The 22,240-nt window shown below is 38.7% G+C and overlaps 1 protein-coding gene across 12 annotated transcripts; it reads right to left on the reverse strand.

Moving 5' to 3' along the window:
* Positions 1–495: 495 nt before the first annotated feature.
* Positions 496–22,193, reverse strand: LOC102314608 (actin-binding LIM protein 1). 12 transcript variants are annotated; one of them, XM_005935538.3, is made up of 21 exons: positions 20,217–22,193; positions 13,099–13,242; positions 11,229–11,412; positions 11,027–11,136; positions 9,905–10,031; positions 9,642–9,735; positions 9,084–9,171; positions 8,856–8,914; positions 8,639–8,695; positions 8,063–8,140; positions 7,191–7,373; positions 5,869–5,898; positions 5,594–5,723; positions 5,381–5,470; positions 4,645–4,692; positions 4,259–4,317; positions 3,897–3,942; positions 3,795–3,802; positions 3,469–3,543; positions 2,468–2,548; positions 496–2,321 (listed from the first exon to the last, which is right to left on the reverse strand). In XM_005935538.3, exons 1-21 carry the CDS (start codon positions 20,530–20,532, stop codon positions 2,208–2,210), a joined length of 2,121 nt encoding a protein of 706 aa, XP_005935600.1. In that variant the 5' UTR covers positions 20,533–22,193; the 3' UTR covers positions 496–2,207. The 12 variants fall into 12 exon arrangements, with proteins under 12 accessions (XP_005935600.1, XP_005935599.1, XP_005935608.1 ...); XM_005935537.3 differs by having other exon boundaries at positions 4,645–4,695; XM_005935546.3 differs by having other exon boundaries at positions 4,645–4,695; positions 18,859–20,328.
* Between the last annotated feature and the right edge of the window lie 47 nt (positions 22,194–22,240).

Below are 22,240 nucleotides of genomic sequence, written 5' to 3' on the forward strand. Positions count from 1 at the left end.
ACGCTGTCTTCTGTAATTTTATGTTAAAAATTCTTAAGTAGTTGTAAAACAGTTAACCAATTATCTGCAGAGGAATGGTATATTTGAAGAGTTCAGTCAGGTTTCAGAACTCGTCACAGTACAGAAACAGAACTAGTGAGGGTTAGTAATATTACTTATGGCCTCTGACAGTGGACTCAACGTTGTCAATGTGTCAAATGTGTATTCCTGTTTTATTTCGCTGTTTTTGGTTTTGTTGTCTCGTTAGTCAGGTTCTGTTCAGCTGTGTTCCCTGATGTTTCCCATCTCCCTAATTACCCAGTGTTTAAAAATTGTCTTCCTTTGGTTTTTGTAACATTGTCCGTATGTTTTCCCTAAAGAACACAAATAGAATTAAATTGAAATTCAACTGAGTGGCACTCTGTTCTTTGTTTGCTTACTTGCTGTGGAAAAAAGCAAGCAGACTGTTCAGATTTTGTTTGAAAACTGAACTTATATTCATCGCAGGCTACTTGCTCATGGTGCATCAGTGACTTTATTTTGAGCTTGATTGTAACAGTTAACAAGTAGCCACTACAAAATCAATGGGATTTACATAAAGGATCCATTCAGGTCTGAGGAATTCCTGCAGCATGCCAGTACTTCTGTTATATCGCTGGGTATGAAACAGAGTTAAATTCTATAAACATAATAGGAAAACATATCATCATCATATTCAGTTTCTTTCACCAGCAAACGTATGTTTTACTTATATACTCACCAGCAACTTTGTTAGGTACATTTGTTCTTCTGCTCGGTAACACAATCGTTTAATCAGCCAATCACAGCGCATCAACTCAGTGCATTTAGGCATGGTGTAGATCAGCGGTCCCCAACCCCCAGGCCATGGACCGATAGTGGTCCATGAGTTGTTTGGTACGGGGCCATGAGACTTGAGGCTCGGGTGTGAAATTTATGGTTTTCTGGGTTTTTATCTTTATTTTTTTATCGTTAACTCGGTTTCCCTGGGTCTTTTCTCGTGTGTTATGAATAAATCTTCTTCTTTTTTGGTACTGGTACTGGTTTTATTTTGTTATATTTATCCGCGACCACTTAAAGGCCGGTCCGTGAAAATATTGTCCAACATAAACCGTCCTGGTTGGGGACCGCTGGTGAACATGACCTGCTGAAGTTCAAACTGAGCGACACTAACAAAGTGCCTGCTGAGTGTAGCGTAAAATGTCTCAGAGCTGATCACTCAATATCTGGAAGGGAAGGCTTTTCACAAAATTACTTTCTGCAACAGTGGCATCCAATTACAGTACCACACTTAAATTCAGTGATCCTAGAGGCATGGTCCAATACTATTGTCCATATAGTGTTGCATACAGTTACTATGGTGGATGCTCATGTTAAACAAGGCCATGGTTTCAAATGATCCAAGCGATAATATCTATGCGTCTGAAGTTCAGGCTTTAACCCACTAAACACTGACAGTTTTTTCTACCCTTGGCTCTGTATGATGTATTAATATTGTCATCTCAGGCACAGATCTGTTGTGAGGACATCTACGAACCAGAAGAAAGTTGTCATAAAGGAGAGGGAAAGGAAAATTATTTAAAACTGTGAATCATGAACAGCTGCTCTAGCAGATTCCAAGAATAAAAATATGGAGTTGTTTAATATAAGCAGGGAATCTAGAGGATACACGGCTGCCCGTGGAAACACAAATAAATAAGGTTAAGTTTTGGATATTATAATATTAATTATGCTATTATTCCTTACTCTAACCTATGAACAACTAAAAAAAAGTGATAAAGGTACAGTGTCCCAGGATAATTGTGAACTGTCCGGTTTTTAGGGAAACATTTCATATTTCTGTGCCAAATAAATTTAGTACAGAAAGTAAGGACATTTGTTTGGTTGATGCTTTGAACAATGCTTCTTGGCAACAAATCTTATGCAGCTGAAAAGCCTGTTTATTCTCCCTTAAATGGTGCTACATTTGTAAGAAAATGTATTTGTAGGTTGAGCAGTCTGTGGGTTGCGCCCATGAAAAAAATTGCCAAATCTTCTCTACCAATTATTTTGCTATTGAATCTACAAATGCAATTGTTACAAAAAAATTAAAAAGAAAAAAGAAGAAAAATCAACCAACCACAAATGTCCTTACTTTTTGTGCTATTTTTTACATCGGAATAAACATACAGGTTCAAAGGAACTCGTGCATCGCATATTCACAGCATGTATTAGAAAAGATCGGCTTTCTTCTTCATGTCATTACGTTTCCAAAGTGGAAGTCTGTCAAATTCTTGAATATCCATTCCAAAGATCTGGAGGAATGATTCTGGGGACAGATGACGCTGCAAAAAGAAAGCAGGATGAACTAAATGTTTCTGTGCATAAAGCCGCAGAGTAATTCTGTCTGATTATTTCTTAATATAAAGCTCAAACATTACATTTAAGTGAAACATAACTATTTTTTTAAAGAAAGCCATTTAAGCCACACCTCAAGTCTTGTTCTGTCAACATCCCTGGGAAGCTTCACTCGTCCTCTGTTACTAACTGTGAGCATTTCATATGGATAGATCTTGACAAACAAATAAAAACCATTTGAGAACATTTCATTAATTAAATCTATACAACCTCATCAGGTCTTAAAATTTGGTAAATACAACTTAAGATGAAGAAAAATACATAACAAGTTACACAGTTTCATTGTTTAACACAAACTAAGCCAAAGTTCAGAAGCAGTGTGTGAAAAATAACAAGTCCACCCTTACTGCTTCCATAGAAATTTAGTGGGTAAGTATTCGCTTGTTAATTGATCATCAACAAATGTGAGCACTTGTTGCATAAAAGCAGACGTTTTGGCAGCTTGCTGGTCTGAAGCATTCAAGTGTGTTAAATGTTTAAGTTCATGGCTGTACAATTAGAAAACATCTCAGGCTTGCAAAGTTGCATCTGAACAAATCACAAGACACCTGGAACAATGTATTGGGCAGATGAAACCAAAGTGGAGATGTCTGGCAATAATGCACTGGGCCATGTTTGGAGCATTTGTTATGGAGCACTTTATATAAAATCAAATGTGAGGCCATCTGTCCAACAACTAAAGCTTGGGCAAAACTGGGTCCATGCAGCAGGACAGTGATCCCAAGCAAAACCCAAATCACAACAGAAAAAGTCATACTTTATCATTACTTTAAGTTATGTTGCTAAACATGGTGTAATGTGTCATGTTGCTGTTCAGCTGAGGTTGTATTTACATATTTTCAGGACCTGCTATGGAACCAGATGCTATATCCCTCAGCCGTAAAAGGCCGATGTGGTATTGTCATCACACCACCATGTGGGTGCTGTGAAGACCCAAGTTTGTGATTGCAATAACCCGAGAACAAACCAACTTACTTTTTTGGAATCACACCATAGGTGCATCTACTAAAACTCTCATGTGATATAAGTGTGTTAAAAGACAAATTATATAATAAAATAAAATATAATACTTGCATTTGGTTCCAACAAATTAGGCATAGACACTCCTCTCTCCATTTGTGTTAATGGGTACTGATGGTCATAGATGAGCTACAAAATGAAGCAAACACATGCAATTGGAAAATATCATGACCTGATTGAAGACTTGCTGATTATTTCCAGATAAATGCGAGTAAAGCTGAATATGTGCATGATTAAAAAGCCGGTTATGTAGAAATATGAGTTAATAAAGATATATTCACACAATGAGTTAGGCCAGTTCTTCAAAAAAATATGCCACAAACCAAACAGGGAACCAGGACTGACTCGAATACCAACTCCATTCAGTTACTGTCACATACCCTGAAGTCTGAAAGAGAGAGAGTAAATCCCAACAAAGTGTAATTAATTTCATTTTAATGGTAGTTAAAATAGTAATTAACCACATCTGTCTACATGGATACCTCTGCATCTGTCGTCATGGTAGTGGGAGAAATCAGCTGGCCGTGGCTTAGAAAACACATGAAAACAAAATTTTCACAATATTAATATAATAACCTTTTCTAAAGTGTTTATTTAGCGCCTACATATATCAAATAGAAAAGCATTAAAAATAAATAAACTGTATTTATATATATATATATATATATATATATATGTACAAAATTAAATGTTTGTTTGTAGATGTGTCTGATTTAATTTGACTTAAAAACAAAGCTTAATCAAAGTGTGTATCTAATTAATTCAGCAATTAGACGAATGTCATGTACCAGGCTTATGCAATCTTTCCAAAGTGAGATTTAAGCATTAGTAACGCGTGTCCTACCGGGCTGAGGCTGTTCCGACCGGGCAAAGAGGATGCTGGGGATGTCGAGGAATTTGGATCTGTGTGAAAGCAGACAGATAAGCTCATCACGAGACGATTTACACTCAGACTGGGATCTTTGCCCGAAATAGACCTACTGAGAAAAATTTACCTTCTCCGGTTCTTAGCTCAGCCATTTACTACTAACTATACTGCAAAACTGACTTTAAAATATCTTGTAGTGACTTGAGGTAAAGTTTTATCAAGATCTTAAGGTTTTGATAAAAAGTCGTTTCTTTAGCTTAACTTACAAAGATACAAATGCATACTTTTAAACAACACAACTGAAACTTAAATGTAATTTTGAGTGATTCAAGCATAACTTATACCAGGTTTAAATACTGTACCTTGCTGTTTATAAATCGGGGCCCTCCTGTACACATTGAAGCTTTCGTCTGCTGTCAGAAAAGAATGCAGTATTATCAGATGCTTCATTTTTTCACTACTGCACAGTGGAAACATTAGATATGTTTCTGGAAGGTGGCTGTCAAACTATTCCACTTTTATTCTCAGTGTTTTAAACAGTTAGTATTAACACTAGCTTCTTGCTTGAAATTGAAAACATCAACCTTCAAAATCAGGAAGCATTTGAAGCAATGAAAAATGCAAAAATGGTTTCCTTAAGGCAGTTAGTTTGTAATCTACCACAACAAAAACACAGACCAGTGATGACTGATCAAAGCTCTGCAGATCTCGTTCGCACACGATAAACTTCACTCAAAGGCACAACGCTGCTATAAATAACCACAGCTGCACAGGAAGTTGTGTGTGAAGTTGTAAAGAGACTGAAATATTTATTTATCGAATCAATCAAAGCCATTTTAAAATAATTAAACCAGGCAGAATTTAAGTTCTGAATTTTGACCACTAGGTGGCACAGTGTTTCAAAGAATAAAGTGAACCATGCGTGCTAGTTCCAAATAGTTTGTTGGTATTATTTTTGTGTTTCAGACTTCATCCAAATGAAATCCAGTGCTGCGTTCACCATTAAATAATTTGGGTTAATAAGGAATGCAAAATGCAATTTAACACACTAATAGAGGAGAAGACTTAAAGAGGGTGGCACAGAAGCAGGGGTCTTACCTTTGCTTTGAGAGGGAAAGGTGTGATATAAAAGAGAAGGAGGGGAAGTGCCAGTGTTGCCACAGAATAAAGAGGAAGAAAGCGGGAACCCTTTGGATTTCGGGAAGTGCAGACAGAAGGAGTTGTGGTGGTAAAACAGAGAACAGCTGAACATGGGATGCGTTTCATATCTTTAAACAAGAGTGTTGGTATGCTTCTTTTGTGTTATCTCACCTGGTCGGTGGAAGTGTTGTGGTGATCTGGACGAAGTTGGAGTGTAGCTATGGCGATGGTACATTGTATGAAGTCCGAAAGGCCCTTGGCTTTTAGATTTGGGTACACGTGTTCTTATTTCAAAACTCTCCTGAGAAGAGGAAAACAAAGCCAGCTGAAACTCCACGTGAAAATAAATCGATTTAAAGGGAAGACTGGCTCACACTGTATGATAACAGATTTCATGGTATTTCTGTGCGTCTGTTGTAAGTAAAGTTAATAAAAGTGTGTTTTACCTCTGTGGGTTCAGTTTTGATTTCTGGTGACTAAATCAGACAAAGAAAAGAAGCAAAATCAGCACATTCACTGAATCGCGTAGTTAATTCGAAGGTAACACAACATATGGGTGATTCCATCCCAAATTAGAAAGTTTATACGTTTTCTCCATGTGTTTTATCTTCATTTGTCAGTCTTAGAGGCAATGTTTGACAATGAAAATCTAAAAAACTCTAAAAAAAAAAAATCAAATCCTGAATCCCTTTTAAAATGACTCAGGATCTGTAATTTGGGACAGATACATCTCAAAATATCTGAGTATTGGTTTATTAAAATACGATTTTTTTCATTTTTAGACTAAGAATTTCATGTTAACAAGTAATCTATGTTTTATTTTTGAATGACTATGAAATCTGAATGTTTAGAAATACTCACTAATTGTCTTTTGCAATGTCAAGGTTGTTTATTTTAACTAGTGCACACTCTCAAATATGGGACTTGACAGGGCTTCTTCAATTGTTTTCATATTTTAATTAGTCCGTATGAAGACATTTTTCGATGTATATGTCCCAACTACAGATTCTGGTTCATTGTGATGGCAAGTGAGACCAGTGAAAATTTGAGGCTTGTATCTTTAATAGCTTTCAAGAGATTCATGTTCAAACATTGACTCAGATTTCAATGTGAGATAAACACATGAAAGTGGATTGATGGACCATTTCAATGTAAAAATTTAAACTTGAAGCACTCTTGCTTCAAAGCACACTCTAAGGGACAATTCACAAAAATATACATGGTTTTTCCTCTGGTCTGTGGCGCTATTTATCCATCTCGACTGTTCTGATGTTAGCTGCCAAGTTTTGGCTTCTTTTGAATACGACTGAACTAAATGGCAAGCACCAAAAAACATGTTGGAAAGCCTCAGCATCGTTGCTTCCACTGATCTAATTTTAAGCAGTTTAATGTAGGAACTCTGACTCCACCTACCAAACTAAAGGAAGCATGCAGTTACCTCACATTACAGCTAAGCTCAGAGAGACGTCATTACTGCTGCCACTGTCATGAGCATCCACCTCCCTGCACAGCATGCTTCCTTCAAGACAGTGAAACAGACTAAATAGATAAATAGCTCCACATTCCACAATAATGACATGCATGTTTCATTTTAGGATGATCTGTCCCTCTAAAGAATTGTTTTTACAATAGATGTTTTTATTTTCTTGGCCAAATACAACTAAACACAAGAATGAGGAAAAACAAGACTTTACTTGGTTAGACTCCTAAATAAAATAAACACACAAACATGTCACTCGACACAAGTTGGAGCGTTGGATGAAATTACCTCTGCAGGACTTTTTTGGACTCTTTGGCTGTGTTGTGTGTTTCCTTTCTCATCCAAAGTAGAGGGGTGGTCATTCACAGACTTATAAGATATCATATCAGGATACTCAATATCATATATAGCCTTGACTCTGGGAATTGCTGCTAAGTCTCTGTAATCAATGATCTCATTATCTACTTTGGCCTGGGAGCAGGACAGGGAGGAAAGGAGAGGAGAGGACGCACAAGGAGCAGACACAACAGATTAGGTCCTATGAAAGGTCAAAGGTGTCTTATTACATCATTTCAGGGAGGAATTAAACTTTAATCCCGTGATTTAGGCACATGAGGTGAGCGGATTCCATTAGTCTAGAATAAAATCCAATGTTTTTGTTTTAACATGCAAAATGATTTCCAGGCTTTTGTGCATAGCAGAGGTAGTTTTCTTATATTCTGAAGTGTTTTGGTGGGAGTAAAGTTTATTTCATTTCTGTGGGTGATAAAAAAAAATGGGTGGAGGAAACGAATTACACCGAAAGCACCAGTTTTTGTGATCAAAGTCGGTCTGAATGCATTTGAACCCTGACTTTCTCAGTAAATTTATGGATGCATTGACATTCTTTATCATTCAGCCACAACTAAAATCACATTTTGCCTAACAAGCACCAAGAAACTAGTTCCAATCAGTCAAGGTACCACTTGTTGAAAGCTGTTACTGATTTTAATGTTCTATTTCCCTAAGTGTTCCTCCACATTTCACATCAATATGAATTTTTTTGCAAGGGGGAAACTCCGTCCGTGCGACTCCCCTGTATAAATAAAGGATAGGTCAAACACAGATCAACCCACGGTGAATCACGCACCATAGACGCAAATGCTGGCCTGTTAACTTACACAGATGGCTCGACCTGGGCTGCCAGGAGTGCATGAGCCCGGCCTGGAACAGGAGCTTTCAGATGATGATCTAGTTTGCTGAGAATGGGAGAGAAAAAAAATCAAGCAACAGAAAGAGCTACCTTGGAAACAGTACTCTTTTTTTGCTGTCGATTGTGGCCTTTCACATGGCTTTACATCCACGCACACACAAGCGTTATTTTCAGGAATGCAATCCATGGCACACTCAGTGTACAATAGAGGCACAATACAATAACTAAGTAATGTGATTATTTAAGAGATTTCCAGCCAATTTTAATGTGGTTGATAGCAAAAAAAAAAGTGTGAAGGTGAGCATGCAACACTGCCAACAAAGTTCATTCAGAAGCAGTAGCTTATTAAAGGTCCTTCTAATCATTGTGCAATGTAAAAAATCGAATGTAGACTGTGAATCAAATGAAACAAGCTCTGATTTGACCAGCCAGGTGAGCAAAGTGTCTGTCATATTGAATTGTGAAACAAGCACGTGTGGTTAATCTCGAATCACGAGATCGCAGCCTGCTCACTGCAAACCGCAGACCTGCTCGCAGTATTAACCTTCAGTTCATGTTGAGGGAAAAAGAAATCAAGACAGGGCGTTTTAGGTCTCCCGACCTGGGGAGGAATACATCTCGTAAAGAAATCACCTTGTACAGCTGCAGTAAGTCTTTGCTCTGTGAGTTTGTAAAATCACTTATATTTGTTTTAGAAAATGATAGTAAGAATCCTCAAACTGCCTCTAACATGTTTAACAATGAGTAAAAAAAAACCTTACCCTGTAGCTGTCCTCCATTCTGCTGGTTTCTCTGCAATCTGGGTGCCAAATTACTGATCCTGTGAAAGAAGAGACAATTGATTTTTGCAACTTTTACCAAAATGAGAAGACTTTTACCGTTTTTAACCAACAGGACCGTTCTTATGCATTCATCAATGACCAAAAATGCTTCTTGGTCTCGAATAGACAGGCCGTTTATTTAAAGAGAGGCTACGATCTCAAACTGACCTTGCACATACATTTCTTCTCCTTCTGTGAACATCCTGTCGCATTGGCTGCATCTTGCACAGCTGGGGTGATAATGTCTGTCCCCAGCCTAAGTCAGATAATGAGGAAGACAAAAGTGGCTCACAGACTGCGTATGTGCAGGAGCTGCATGAAATGAACAGCTGCAGAAATCACATTGCAGTTCACCAGGTTACGTCTGCCCAGCAGTGTAGTTGGACCGCTGACTAAATGAGGTGTTAACAGCCTAGAGTGTGGTCGTTAGCATGGGAGGACACTTGTTAGGAGTGGGAAATGATAATAGCCATTAAATAGACAGATAACATTCAAAACAGGTGATTAGACCTTTTTAGGAACAGAAGAAGTGGCGGCACACGCGACGCTCCAGGGAAAGAAGTTGCATGAACACTCAGCAAAATTAAAGACAGGCAGCTACGGACTACAAAGAGGAATTTAACAGATTTAAATCTCTGAAGGGCTTCTGAGACTAATGTTTGTAATAAAATGTACTGCAACAGAAAAAGAAACAAAGACTCTTCGCTGAAAGCCGACCTCTCTTACCTCTAAGAGTTTTCCAGTTATAAACTTCTGACATGCTTCACATTTTACCCCAAACTGAATCTGGTAGTCTCTCTCACAGTAGGGAACTCCATCCCTGAAAGATGCACATGACATACTCTTACCCAGCAGTACATGTGGAACTTTTATATCATCATTTTAGCAGCATTCATCATATCATACTCAATTTAGAAATAAAAGATTAAGGAAGAGGAAGACGAAGCATATTGAATGAGTGAGTACATGAATGAGACATTTATATTTACTTGCTGATATATTCTCCGCTCAACGCTTTCCTGCAGGTTTTACACTTGAAGCAGCCTAGGTGCCACTGGCCTCCGAGGGCTAATAGAGCCTGTCCATTCTTGATGTCTCTCCCACAGCCAGTGCAGTCTGAAAACACAACATATACGTTTATACTCAGTGGTCACTTTAGAAGACAGCTGCTCAACTTATTAGACATGCTCAGCTCAGGAAACACATCAGAGCTCTTATCATTTCACCTGGTTTCTTGAACATGGACAGTAAGTTCACTGTAGTAAAATGACCACAGTCGCTGGCTCTCAATCCAATAGAGCACCTTTGGGATGGAACTGGAAATTCAGATCATGGCTGTGCAGTCTATAAATCTGCAGCAACTGTGTGATGCTCTCATGTCAATACGGACCAACATCTCTGAGGAAAGTTTCCAGCAGCTTGATGAATCTCTGCCATGAGAAAAGCACCTTTCCGCACACTCCTGCGGAGAGATCCTCTTAGTCCAGAGGCTTTGTGAGTCCAAATCCCCTATTTATCCCCCATTTATCTATAATCAGTACACAGATGAGGTCAAGCAGAGGTAAAGAGTTAAGTTTTACTGTATCTCTTGCTTCATACTGGCAGGTTCACAATTGGATGACTGGATTCATGAAGGAAAGTCAACTTAAAGGGTTGTAAAGAAATCCACAACAGCTGCAGGCGGGTATTAGACTGGATTTAGTGACACTGTGTAGCCGTCATCGTGATAAGAAAGGTGACATTACCCAGACACAGAAAAGGCTTACAATTGATGATTGATTTCTTTCCCCCTCTTACATGCAGATTTCATGAATGATCCCAAATACTTTTGTTATCCAATTCGTTCTACACAAGCACAGGAGAGTCTGATGTGCTACCTGCAAAAAAGTGAAGACTTAAACTTCCTGTTTGCTAACAGATGTTGACCTTGAATGACTCTTGAAGACAGGATAGACTAAATACACAAGCAGCTGGCAGAAGACCCACAGCTGGCCAGTGTTCAATGTATAATCCACTGTCTTATTAAAACTACAAGGGATCAAAACCTTTGATATATTTTTAAAATATTTTGATATGAACACTGCTTAGAGAGTATGCAGGAATGCTCTTACTGCTGGAATAGCTGGTGGCGTTTGGAGACGGCGACACAGGTTCCATACAGCGCTGACAGAGGCAGTCTCTTCCAATGAAGGTGACACAATTCCCAGCAGGAAAAGGCTGTCTGAGAATCAAAGTAAGAGACACACTTATACCACAGATTTGTAAGACATGTATGTAGAACTAAAACCTCCCAAACATCTTTTTTAAGATTACTTGCAAATGGCGCAAACAAAGCAGGCTGGGTGGTAGGTCTTCCCCAACACCGTAACCACCTCTCCCTCCACAAATTCTCCACAGCTGTTGCAAGCTGTGCCATGACGTCGCTGGAAGTCCAGCGGGCAGAGGTAGTCCCCATTCCTCATGAAGAAGCCACTCTGAGCTAAATCACAGCCACACACTGCACAGAGACACATTCAGAGAAAGATCTGATCAATATTACAATGTTTTATATCAAGACTGTTACAAGTTAGTGATGTAAAAGCTAGTGATAACACCAAAGAGGATTATTACCAGCTCTATTTAGAGCCTTTGCCTGACCCATTTATCTTTAAGTCATTGCAGACATCTTTTTCATCAAAACCTATCAAACCTTTGACCCCAAAGTGGCCACTTTAAGTTGGTCTAAAAAGTAATATTCTTACTTTTCCCTTTGTCTTTGTGCGTTTGTTTACTCTGTTGCCCTTTAGTTTAGTTTTCAGACCACAGCTAACGTAAAGTGTCGCCTTCACTCTGGATGTTGTCACAGTAGGAAGTTAATAAAGCATCGGCTATTTCTGCTCCCTGACCCTCTGATTTTTAAGGCTTCCTGAAACATTTCTCTGGTTTTGTGCATTACGCACAATGTAAACATCTGTCTACATTGTGCGTGTGTACTGATCAGCTTCGTGTCAGTTTACAGGCGATATATAGAGTTGTCTGTCTGCTTGTTATTAGTTATTTGATACTACAGCATCCAACCTGTCCTGCTGCGCCTGCCACAACAGAATGCACACAATGCCAAGGACAGATTTGTGCTGCTCTATTCCTGTCCGCCTGCTACTCTCTAACAATGTAAACAAGTTCCAAATTATGCTATTTTGAATTCAACCATCTTTGAACATGTCCCTGCTTCCATGTTCAAAGCAGGAGATTTTTTTTAATCAATAGAAACTTTGTGCAAATTTCTTTAAATTTGCACAAAAATAATAACAGTCCTCCACAAAATATCAACAGCCCTAATTCACTGCCTTTTAACAAGGATATTATATTTTACTGGCACCAAGTTGGCGAAAGCTTAACACTGTTCTTAGCCACATAAACAGCTGAAAAATAAATCACACATCTTATACAATCAAACGCTAAACACAACACATCTGATATGACACAAGATTTACTTTAACATAAATATTAACATTCATGTGAAACTACTGGGATAGCTGCTGACCAGAGTTACTACCTCTTTGGCTCACTGCAATATTTTTTCCTGACATTTGAATTTTTGTATGAGATATGTTTACGAAATGAGGTAGTGGTATGATTTTGCAAGCAACAGACTCAAAAAAGACTGACTGAAGAACAATAACAGTAACAGTGTTTGGTTACTTTACTTCAAAATGTCCTGTATTTTAACAGCAATGTGTTACAGTGTAACACTGATAGACACATTTCTGACAGTCAGACATTGATTCATTCGCCCTGCTCTCTCCGTACTGCAAGCTTCTCTTCTCTGAAAGTCTCTTTGTTTCCCCTGCGCTGTAAACATCGTCACAATGACATGAAAGGACAACAACACTAGAAGCTTGTCAGAGCTTATTAGTGGGGACAATTGCTTGCAGAGGAAGCACCGCATGTTTTCCACGAAGCAGAGTAACACCACTGATTGGCCATTTGACAACCCAGGTGGTTCTCACAATAGACTGCTGAATTACTGGCCTGTTGTCCTCAGGAAAATTGCATCACTGTCTGGTTAGACAAAGCCAGACTGAAAAGGAAATGACAATCAGGAACATTGTTATAAACAGATTCCTCTTTCAGCCTAAAACTCGAGTGCTGCGTTACCAGGACAGTAATACCAGTGCAGTGGTGTCCTTCCATCAACACTCACCTTTGCATGTAAAGCAGTTTATGTGGAAGTAGCTGCTCTGAACACGCAGCACCTCTCCTCTGCATGACTCCCCACACCTGAAGCAGCAGATTACCTTCTTCCCTGCTGGAGGGCAGGGGTGGCAGCTATCCTGGGTGTGTAGTACTACATGAACACAAGATATAAATAAATTAGTTAAGTATTGATCAGTCGATTAACTGCTATAGTTTTGCTGCTTTACACTGCTCTTTTTTGTCTATTGTATGCAACAGAGTTGTGCATTGCGGAGTCTTCCATAATTATTTGCAAACTAATATTTGCAACATCATGTTGGTAGAGGAAACTTCCACAGACACAAAAGTCTGTGAACATGTTTAGCAACATAGCATGTTCACATTTGCTAATAAGTGCTTAAGACGAGATGAGGCCAAAGGACTGGCCATTTTTTTTGCAGGTGTTTTAAAAAGTAATTGGACGAACTAAAATTTTGACCTGTTGATCCAGAATTCATCCTGTGGGGACCATGAATGTCCTCAGATAATTTAAGGCAACTTGCCCAGTACTTGTTAGGACGGTGTACACCAGTGGTTCTCAGACCACTAGTTTAAATGCTCCCATTTATGATCATATCACTTTTTCTTTTATCAACCATTAGCAACAGAACAAAACTGAGTTCAATTTTAGGGAAATAAAGAGTATCATTAAAGGACTTACTTATTTTCTCACAGGTTTCACTCTATTTTCCCACTCTATTTGTCTAGAACCAGTTGGTTAAACCTAATTCCCTGGAGCCATGCAAACCAGTGAGGTTAAAACACAAAATGTGTCGCTGTGCCCCTCATATGTACACAAATGTACACGCCCACAGTGCCATTACATGACAATCAACATTACTTCATTTTCTAATACAAGTCACTGTAAAGCAATCATCTCTGTCATCATCGTTTTTCATCCATAGGAGGAATTTATCCTGCTCTGCCTGAACAGCTCATAACGTTAATCCTGTCAGCCAGTCAGTTCAGCTTTTACATAACTGAGATAAACATACAACCCAAATCTGAAAGGTTCGGACTCTGTGTAGTATGTAAAACCTGTATTTTATTCACATTAGAACAAAGAGAAATATCAGATGTTTAAACTAAAATATTGCACTATTTCATGAAAGGTATAATATGCATTTTGAATACAATGGTAGCAACATTTTAAAAAGTTGGTACTAAAAAGAAAAGGCTGTAAGAACATTTCTCGACAAAGTATTTAACATGACTGGGTTAAAAGAGCTTCTTAGAGTGGCAGAGCTAATATTCCTCACATGAAATTGTGCACATTTTAAATATTTCATCATATACGTTGCACAGCATCATCAAAGGCTTTCAAAAATTTGGAGAAATCTCTGTGCGCACGGGACAAAGCTGGAAAGTATTTGTTTGCTCATGATCTTCAGACACTCAGGCAGCACTGCACTAAAAACAGGCATGATTTTGTTGTGGAAATCACTGCATGGGCTCAGGAACACTTCCAGAAATCACTGTGTGTAAACACAGTCCACTGTGCCATCCACAAATGTAGGCTAAAGGGTGTATTATCCAAAAGCCATTTATAAATATGATCCAAAAAGCTGCCTTCTGAGGGAAATCTAATGTAAAATGAACTGAAGCAAAGCAGAAAACTGTTTTGTGGTCTGATAGATCAAAATTTGTTCTTGGAAAAGTTCTTCTTGGAAGAACACCAAGCAGGGGACCATCCAGACGACGTCTTTTTTAGGGATGGCTTTGCATATTTCAGCAAGACAAAGTTAAACATCTATTACAACAACATGGCTTCATACCACCCTATGTGCAGTCTAGGACTGCAGGGTCTGGACTGCATTTGGCACCACATGAAACAAAAAAATACAATAAAGAAGACCCGGCACTGTTGAGCATCTAGAATCCTGTATCGGACAAGAATGGGGCAATGTTACTCCCCCACCCCCTGCCACAACTTTTGTTGTAGATATTTTGCTGCCATCAAATTCAACATGAGCTAATATTTTTCTTAAATCAGTACATTTTTTCAGTTTAAACATTTAATATGTTTCTAGGTCCTATTGTGGATAAAATATGGATTTAAGAGACTTGCAGAATCATTGCATTCTCTTTTTATTTACAAGAGAATATTTACTTTTTACACAGCATCCCAGCTTTTTCAGAACTGGGTACATGTGCTTAATTACACATCCACAGACTTTGAATACAGGCTGGCCAGGTGGATATTACCCCACAAAAGTCAGACAACATCACAAAACTTTTTTTCCCCCATGGAAACATAAAAATTTTAATGTTACAATACTTTTAGTAGGTATAATGTACAAGAGCAGTGGCCCCTTGTGCAAAGTTTTGTCTTATATCTTACTAAAACTCTTAAGATAATTTCTCTTTCTGTATCTTTCTGAATGGCAGCACCAGCGTGCCTGTACAATCTAATCACAGCCTCTTGAAACGTCCTTAATGTGATTGTCTAAGGAGAGGGAGGAAAGAATGTGTTGTGTCGAGAGCAGTCTGTCATCCAGTAATCGGACACTCTGCATACAAAGAGATAGACACATGAATTTCATTTTTCATATACTGCTGGCAACCAAAAAGTCAACAGTGCTCCATAATACACACACATACACACTCTTATTAAATTCACTAACTGGAAATCTGTCTCAGATACTATTAGTCACACTAATTTCAATGAGCTGGGTCTAAACTTATTTGATTCAAACAGAAAGATTTGTGCAGACTTGAAGGTGAAGGGCTTGTGAATGTTACTGAAGTGAGTCAAGCACCGCTGGTATGTGGCTCCGATCTGCCCCGCACCAGGAGAGATTTCTTACTATGGCAACAAGCGACATTTAGGGACCATATCTCAAAGGCTCATTGTACAGACACTATGGTTAAATGTACATTATTTAGCACAACAGTTATGAAAAAGCCTATCAATCAACAATCTATCCTAATGTTATGGAACAAAACTGAACATAAAAATCTGGAGTGTTAGAGCAGATGGGATGATCCTAGTTGGAATGTAGCCCATCAATTAGGGCATAGGACAGTAACGACTATTGAAACAGGTCTTTGTCCTAGAGCGCCTCGGACATTTGTTAATGACAGAGATGTTCTGCCAGCACGAATTCATGCAATTCACTTGTCTTGAAGTCAGAAATACTTTAAGTTTTGTTCTTGTTGGAAACTAGATGATGGATATATTCAGGTCTAGCTGTACTATTCTGCACTGTGTGGTGTCATCCTGCACTGAAGTATATGCACCCTTTGTGTGCTTTTAATTGTCTTTTTTTAAAGGGTAAAACTAAAAAATGATTGAAGCCCTCAGCTTTTTATTGCCCTCCCACACTTTCTTGATCTCTTCCAGAATCTGAAGCTGATATGTGATATGTGTCAAGTATTAGCAAACGGTAGATTTAGAAAGACAGCAAATGGAGAGAAACCCGAGCCGAACAGCTAATCGCACACAGCCCAGCTATGAAAATCTGTATCTGTGTGTGTGTGTGAGAGAGAGGAGTATGGGAGCATCTATTTTTGGTATGCTTAGTTTTTATGTACTTAGGGGGAAGTAAAATGGCATCAGAAGATTTAAACTTCAGTGGTTCTTAGAACTCTATTGTCAAACAAATACATTTCCAAATCAGCTTCTGGACTTCATCTGAGTAACCTTAATGCCTGACTTTGAATTTGTTTTTAATAACATATAATTTGCACAATAATAAATAATGTGCAAAGGTCTCATTGCCTATCATTTCATCACCGCTCATCACTTTACAAGGAGTCAAACTTTCTTGTCATATTTTAAGGTGGCCTTGAACGATAGCTCTCCAGGCTTTTTGAAGCTCTTTCAAAGTTTTCCTTTGGACATTGGTTCATTTGTCATTTAAAACCGACCTATGAAACATTGAAAATTCTTTAGCCGAATCTGTGAAAAATGCCAAAGGTAACACAGTTTGACAGGCATAAAGTAGTATTTTTGTATCAGTAAGGTGTCTTGATGCTCAATCATCCAGGTAAGAAATTCCCCAAAAGTTGATCCTTGAATAATGATCAAGGAAATGACCTCCCAGCCCACTGTTCCTTCAGTGGTGCTAGTTTCAGTCATTAATGTACTGTTTATAAGATTGAGGAAACTTGCAGTCAGCTGAGACTGAAGAAGTCACTTAGATGAGTTACGAAACGTTTCTCCCACTGAAAACACAACGTCCACATGGACAGAATTAACTTTTGGCGATATCAGGAAGGTGGTTCCCAAAGAGCTGTTAGCTGGAAATTTGGCATATCAATGTGACCTTAAAAAACATGAGGAAACTGGATAAGTGGAGGACAAAAGAAGATGTTGCAGGCCTAAAACATTATCTAAAAAGTATCTGACAACAGCTCTAATGAAGTGATGAGTCCAAATTAGAGAATTCTGATAATAAAACAGTGTACAACAGCGAGTGTCTCCAGACAGCTGTAAAACCAGTGGTGGTGGAGATCTTATGAAAATTAATGGAATTATGAATACTGATAAGTAACATCAGATTTTGATCTACCTTCTAATACCATTTGGAAAGCCTCTGAGTGGCAACTGCCTCATTTTTAAGCGTGGAAACGATCCCAAACACACTGCCAACAGTAAAAGCATACAGTACTCGGATAGAAAAACACACGGTGGCCTCGCCAGAGCCCAGACCTCAACATTATTGAAGCAGTGTGGGATCATCTTGAAAGAGCAGTAAAATAGGAAAGCCTACAAAGAGCCAAAAAAGAGCTTTGAAAGTCCTTCAAGAAGCCTGGAGAAACTGTCCTGAAGACTACTTAGATAAATTACGAGAAAACTTGCTTAACAGAGTTCAGGCTGTGTTAAATAATAAAGGTGATTATACCAGGCAATGACTTTCAAGCTCATTGGAATTGTACAAAATCTGTTTTTGCCTTAGCTCAGAGATCTACTTAAGTGACACGTTACTAAGCCTAAATAAAACTGTGATGCAGGGAATATTTACATTTCTAATCTGGATTTTTAAGGCTGTTTTTTCATATTCACAGATATTGTAATGTACTACAAATCAAAGTCTTGCAGTGTATTGTGATGCCATCATTATCTTGGGCAGACAGATTTAAAAGCACCCTACCTGCGCTCTACAGAGGCTGTATTAAAGCACTCAGGCTGTGATTCCAACACTACAAAGATGTAAAATCAGTGTAACCCTTCAAATTACTTCAGGTTCAGTAGGAGCAAAGTAGCAATGGGAATTTCTAGAGTAGAGAGCACCATGTGTGAGAATATTATACAAATAACCGCTCATTTAGTTGAATGTCTTTAAATTATTTATAGATGTTTCTTGTTGCTGCTGTGGAAGACAGAATACCCTCACTCTGATAAGAGTCACCTCCACATTTTAGTCACATCTGAGTGCTCCTTGTTGCTGCACAGTGGGCTAATCGCTGCTTAATTCAGAGGTATTTCTGAAATCACATGCTGTTCTTTCCCAACTATGTTCTACTTTTATTGTAACAGTTGTACTTGCACTTTTCACCGTACACTTTTACACATGCAGGTGTTCAGTGATAAATCTATCTGAAATGAAAACGTCACATTTCTCATTTTTACTACCACAACCAAAAGTGTCATCCGGATCCAACTTTGACTCAACACAAATAACATCTCATAAATATAAAAAGACAACCAAAAATATACACAAGGAGACATTTTTCCTTTCTTTGTTACCTATACACAAACACAAACACACGTGAAAATGTCTACCTTTCTGTTTCATGGTTTCTGTTCTTCTGCGCTGAAGTTCACGGCGTGAGTGAGGAGAGGCACTAACTGGACTGCTGGTCCAAGAGAAAGGGGTGGTTCCACAACACAGAGGCCAGGGGTGTGTGTTTGTGTGTGTGTGGTGTGTGTGTGTCAATGACAGAGGACAGCAGGACTGCCATTAAATTCTCTTGTGCTTCTAATCTATGACCTCATCCATACCGAGGGGGAGAGTATGTGAATGTGAGCTCACTGCAACGATGTAATTGTTTCTCTGAAATATAACGCTGCTGCACTTGTGTGTTATTCTGAAGTATTGGTGTTGGGGTTTTCTTTTAGAGGGAAAAACATACAAACTTTTCTATGTCGGCATTACATAAATGATGATCATATATCAGGATTACTTGATTGTTTTCGAAAAACAATCACACTGGTGCAGCAGCTGGGACTGTCAGATCATTCTGGGACTGAACGTTCCTGGGGGATCTCTGCATGCCTGTTTGGCTAATAGTTTATTTTAAATTGGCTCTTGTGTTCAGAAAAGTGCATTTTTGGCACCAAACTCTTATTTTGCTTTTGCGCTTGGCTGCAAAAGCCATGCCTCATTGTCCATTTGCACTGTGAAGCAATGTCCAAATAATTTTGCAGCATTTGTCTGAAACCGAGCAGAGAGCATAGTCCTGTGTACTTCAAAATTTATCCTGCTTCTTCTGTCAGCAGATACATCATCAATAAACACTGATCACCTCGTTCCACTGCCAGACGGACATGCCCAGATTTTGTTTCCAGAACTGTTCGAAGTCTGTTTGATGTTTTCTGGCAAAGGCTTCAGATGTTTAACCTTTTCTAAAACCAACTAATAATTCTGTCATTATACTCTTTAGCTGTCTTCTGTGATGTTTCAGGACTTTCTTGTGTTGCTCAATAAACTTCAGCTTCAAGATGTGCACAGCAAGGGTTGTGCAGACTTATGATGACTGAAACTGTGATGCATGCAGTCATCATGAGTGCATGTAGACCTCAACCCTATGGACAATTTGTGAACTACGCTTAAAAGCCGTGTCTGTGCCAAGAAACCAATTGATTTAACTCTACCTATTCTATCAGTCAAATATTCAGCCAGAATTGTGTCAGAAGTTTGTTGATGGATACCAAAAGCATCTGATCCAAGGTACAACTTGCTAAGGGACATTTAACTAAATATTAGTTAGGGGTTTATGTCTGTATCTATAATTTTGACCCAGTATGGATTAGAGAAAACGTTATACCACTTTATAAACTTGAGGGAAATATCAAGCAGCAGCTCATTTTTCAAAAGATACGACCAATAGCTAACACCTAATGAAGTAACGAGTCATTACCTGACAGCTCTGCAGGTATACCTGCCAGCTTTTCACACAGAATGTAGTCGTTAGGGTTGAGGAACGGTAGCTGCTCCATTATGGACTGCTTTGGAATCAAGTAGAGAACCTCTGCGAGTTGACCGTCTTCAATTATTGACATGCGCCTGACGGAGTTCTTCCTCTTCACCCGGTCCAGAACTATCACGTCGTTGCTGTGGCTGGAGCCGCAGATCTTGCCCAGGTTGCTGAGGTTGAGAAGGCTTGACACGCTCATGTTGTCGAGACTTTCAGCCAAACAGTTCAGGCTGAAGACTGACTGCTGGTTAGAAACCATAAAGCAAACTTGAAGAGGTCAAGCCCTTGTGTGGAATGTCAGGTATTAAATCGACTTTGTGAGTCAGCGTTAGTGTGTGTTGTCCATCAGGCAGTCGCAGACTAACTCCCACCGCACACCCCTTAAGAAGCTTAGGTGAGGTGTATTTTTAGGGTTGATCCTCACAGTAACAGAGGATCTCAGCTCTTGGAAGTCTCTTTCAAGTAACCTTCTCTCCGTTTTAGTAACACTGACTTCACACAAGTATGTCAGCATTCGAATCTTACTTTTCTACTCAATTGGGGCAGTTTTTTTAAGAAGATTATGAACTGTATGCCCGTATTTGAAGCTTTGAAAAAAAGGGCCATCCATATCTGTACAAGTCAGTCTGTTTGATGGTTGGACGGATTATGGCTGAACTAAAGGACAGCTGGACACAGACACACATGTACATGTAAATGATATTCACTAACCTTATAACACCGTTTAACCCACCTTACTCATGCTGTCTCAGCTTTGCTATAATCTAACCAGCAGATGAATGAAGCACAACACAAGTGACTGAACAGTAAATGTGACACAGCAGATCCAGAACAGTACGATTGTTACATCATCTGCAGGATTGTTTTTCTTATCAAAAGAGAAGAAAATGCATCTTATTTAATTTATTGTTATTATGACTGATTTAATCTGGTTACAGCTGCACAGAGGAATGAATTGAAAATCTTCAAATGTTGTCAGATTCACCAACTTTACTTCTTCCTCCTGTCATACTCCTTGATACTGTAAGTTATAACTCAAGAATCAAAAGGCATTTTGCACAAGTATTTGCGTTTAGATTTTATTTAGTAGCATTGATGTTTTGTCTTTTAGAAATGGAAAAAACTTGTACAAGACCGAGTATCACTGGACCAATACAAATGGAAAACGGAATTAAATACGCCGATGTCACTAACAATATAAAAAGTAGTAGCATGTCCAGAATTAGGCGGCATGGGGAAAATCAGTGAACGCTTTAAAGACTGTGGTATTCACTGAAGAGGGTGTGCTGCTATTTATCTGCAGCTATTTTAACCAAGGCCACATTCTTACAGGTGTTGACAGTTTGATGGGTGTGATATGAAGTACTGTTATTCTGCCTACCTCCCCCAAAATTCCCACAATCACTTATAATAAAAAAAATAAAATAAAAAAAAAAAAAGGGCCCACTGCATATTTGGGGATTAACAATAAAATTCAAAAGGTTAAAATACGGGAAACATCCAACTGAGGTGAAAATCCTGCAAAGAGAAAAGTGGACTCTTCACAATCCCATGATCTTGATACAAACTGTACATGTGTGAGGAGCGCCACCTAATGGCTGTTGTGTGTTTAACATGCACTCATAAAAGAGACTACAACCGAACGCTCCACCTGCAGGTCAAGTTGACGTGCTGAAATCGCAACTTTGCAAGAACATCTTTAACATGTTTGTGTGAAGAAAAACATTTTGTGAACACTACTTACATGATCACCATTTATGTTGCATATTTCAATAAACGCAAGTTCTGATGACTCTTTTCTAAATCTGTTTTCATGAAACCAAATGTGTGAGAGAAATAACTCTTTCTAGCAGTTATAAGCACCACCGTGTGTAGCAGCTAGGTGCTGATCGTGTCTGTCATGTGCTGTGTTTGTGGTCACTGTGAGGGAAAACAAATTAAGTTTCAAGTTGCACAGATAAAATACT

This window comes from Haplochromis burtoni, unplaced genomic scaffold, assembly GCF_018398535.1.
Source record: "Haplochromis burtoni strain Fernald_Lab_line unplaced genomic scaffold, NCSU_Asbu1 Contig_192, whole genome shotgun sequence".
NCBI classification, from domain to species: Eukaryota; Metazoa; Chordata; class Actinopteri; order Cichliformes; family Cichlidae; genus Haplochromis; species Haplochromis burtoni.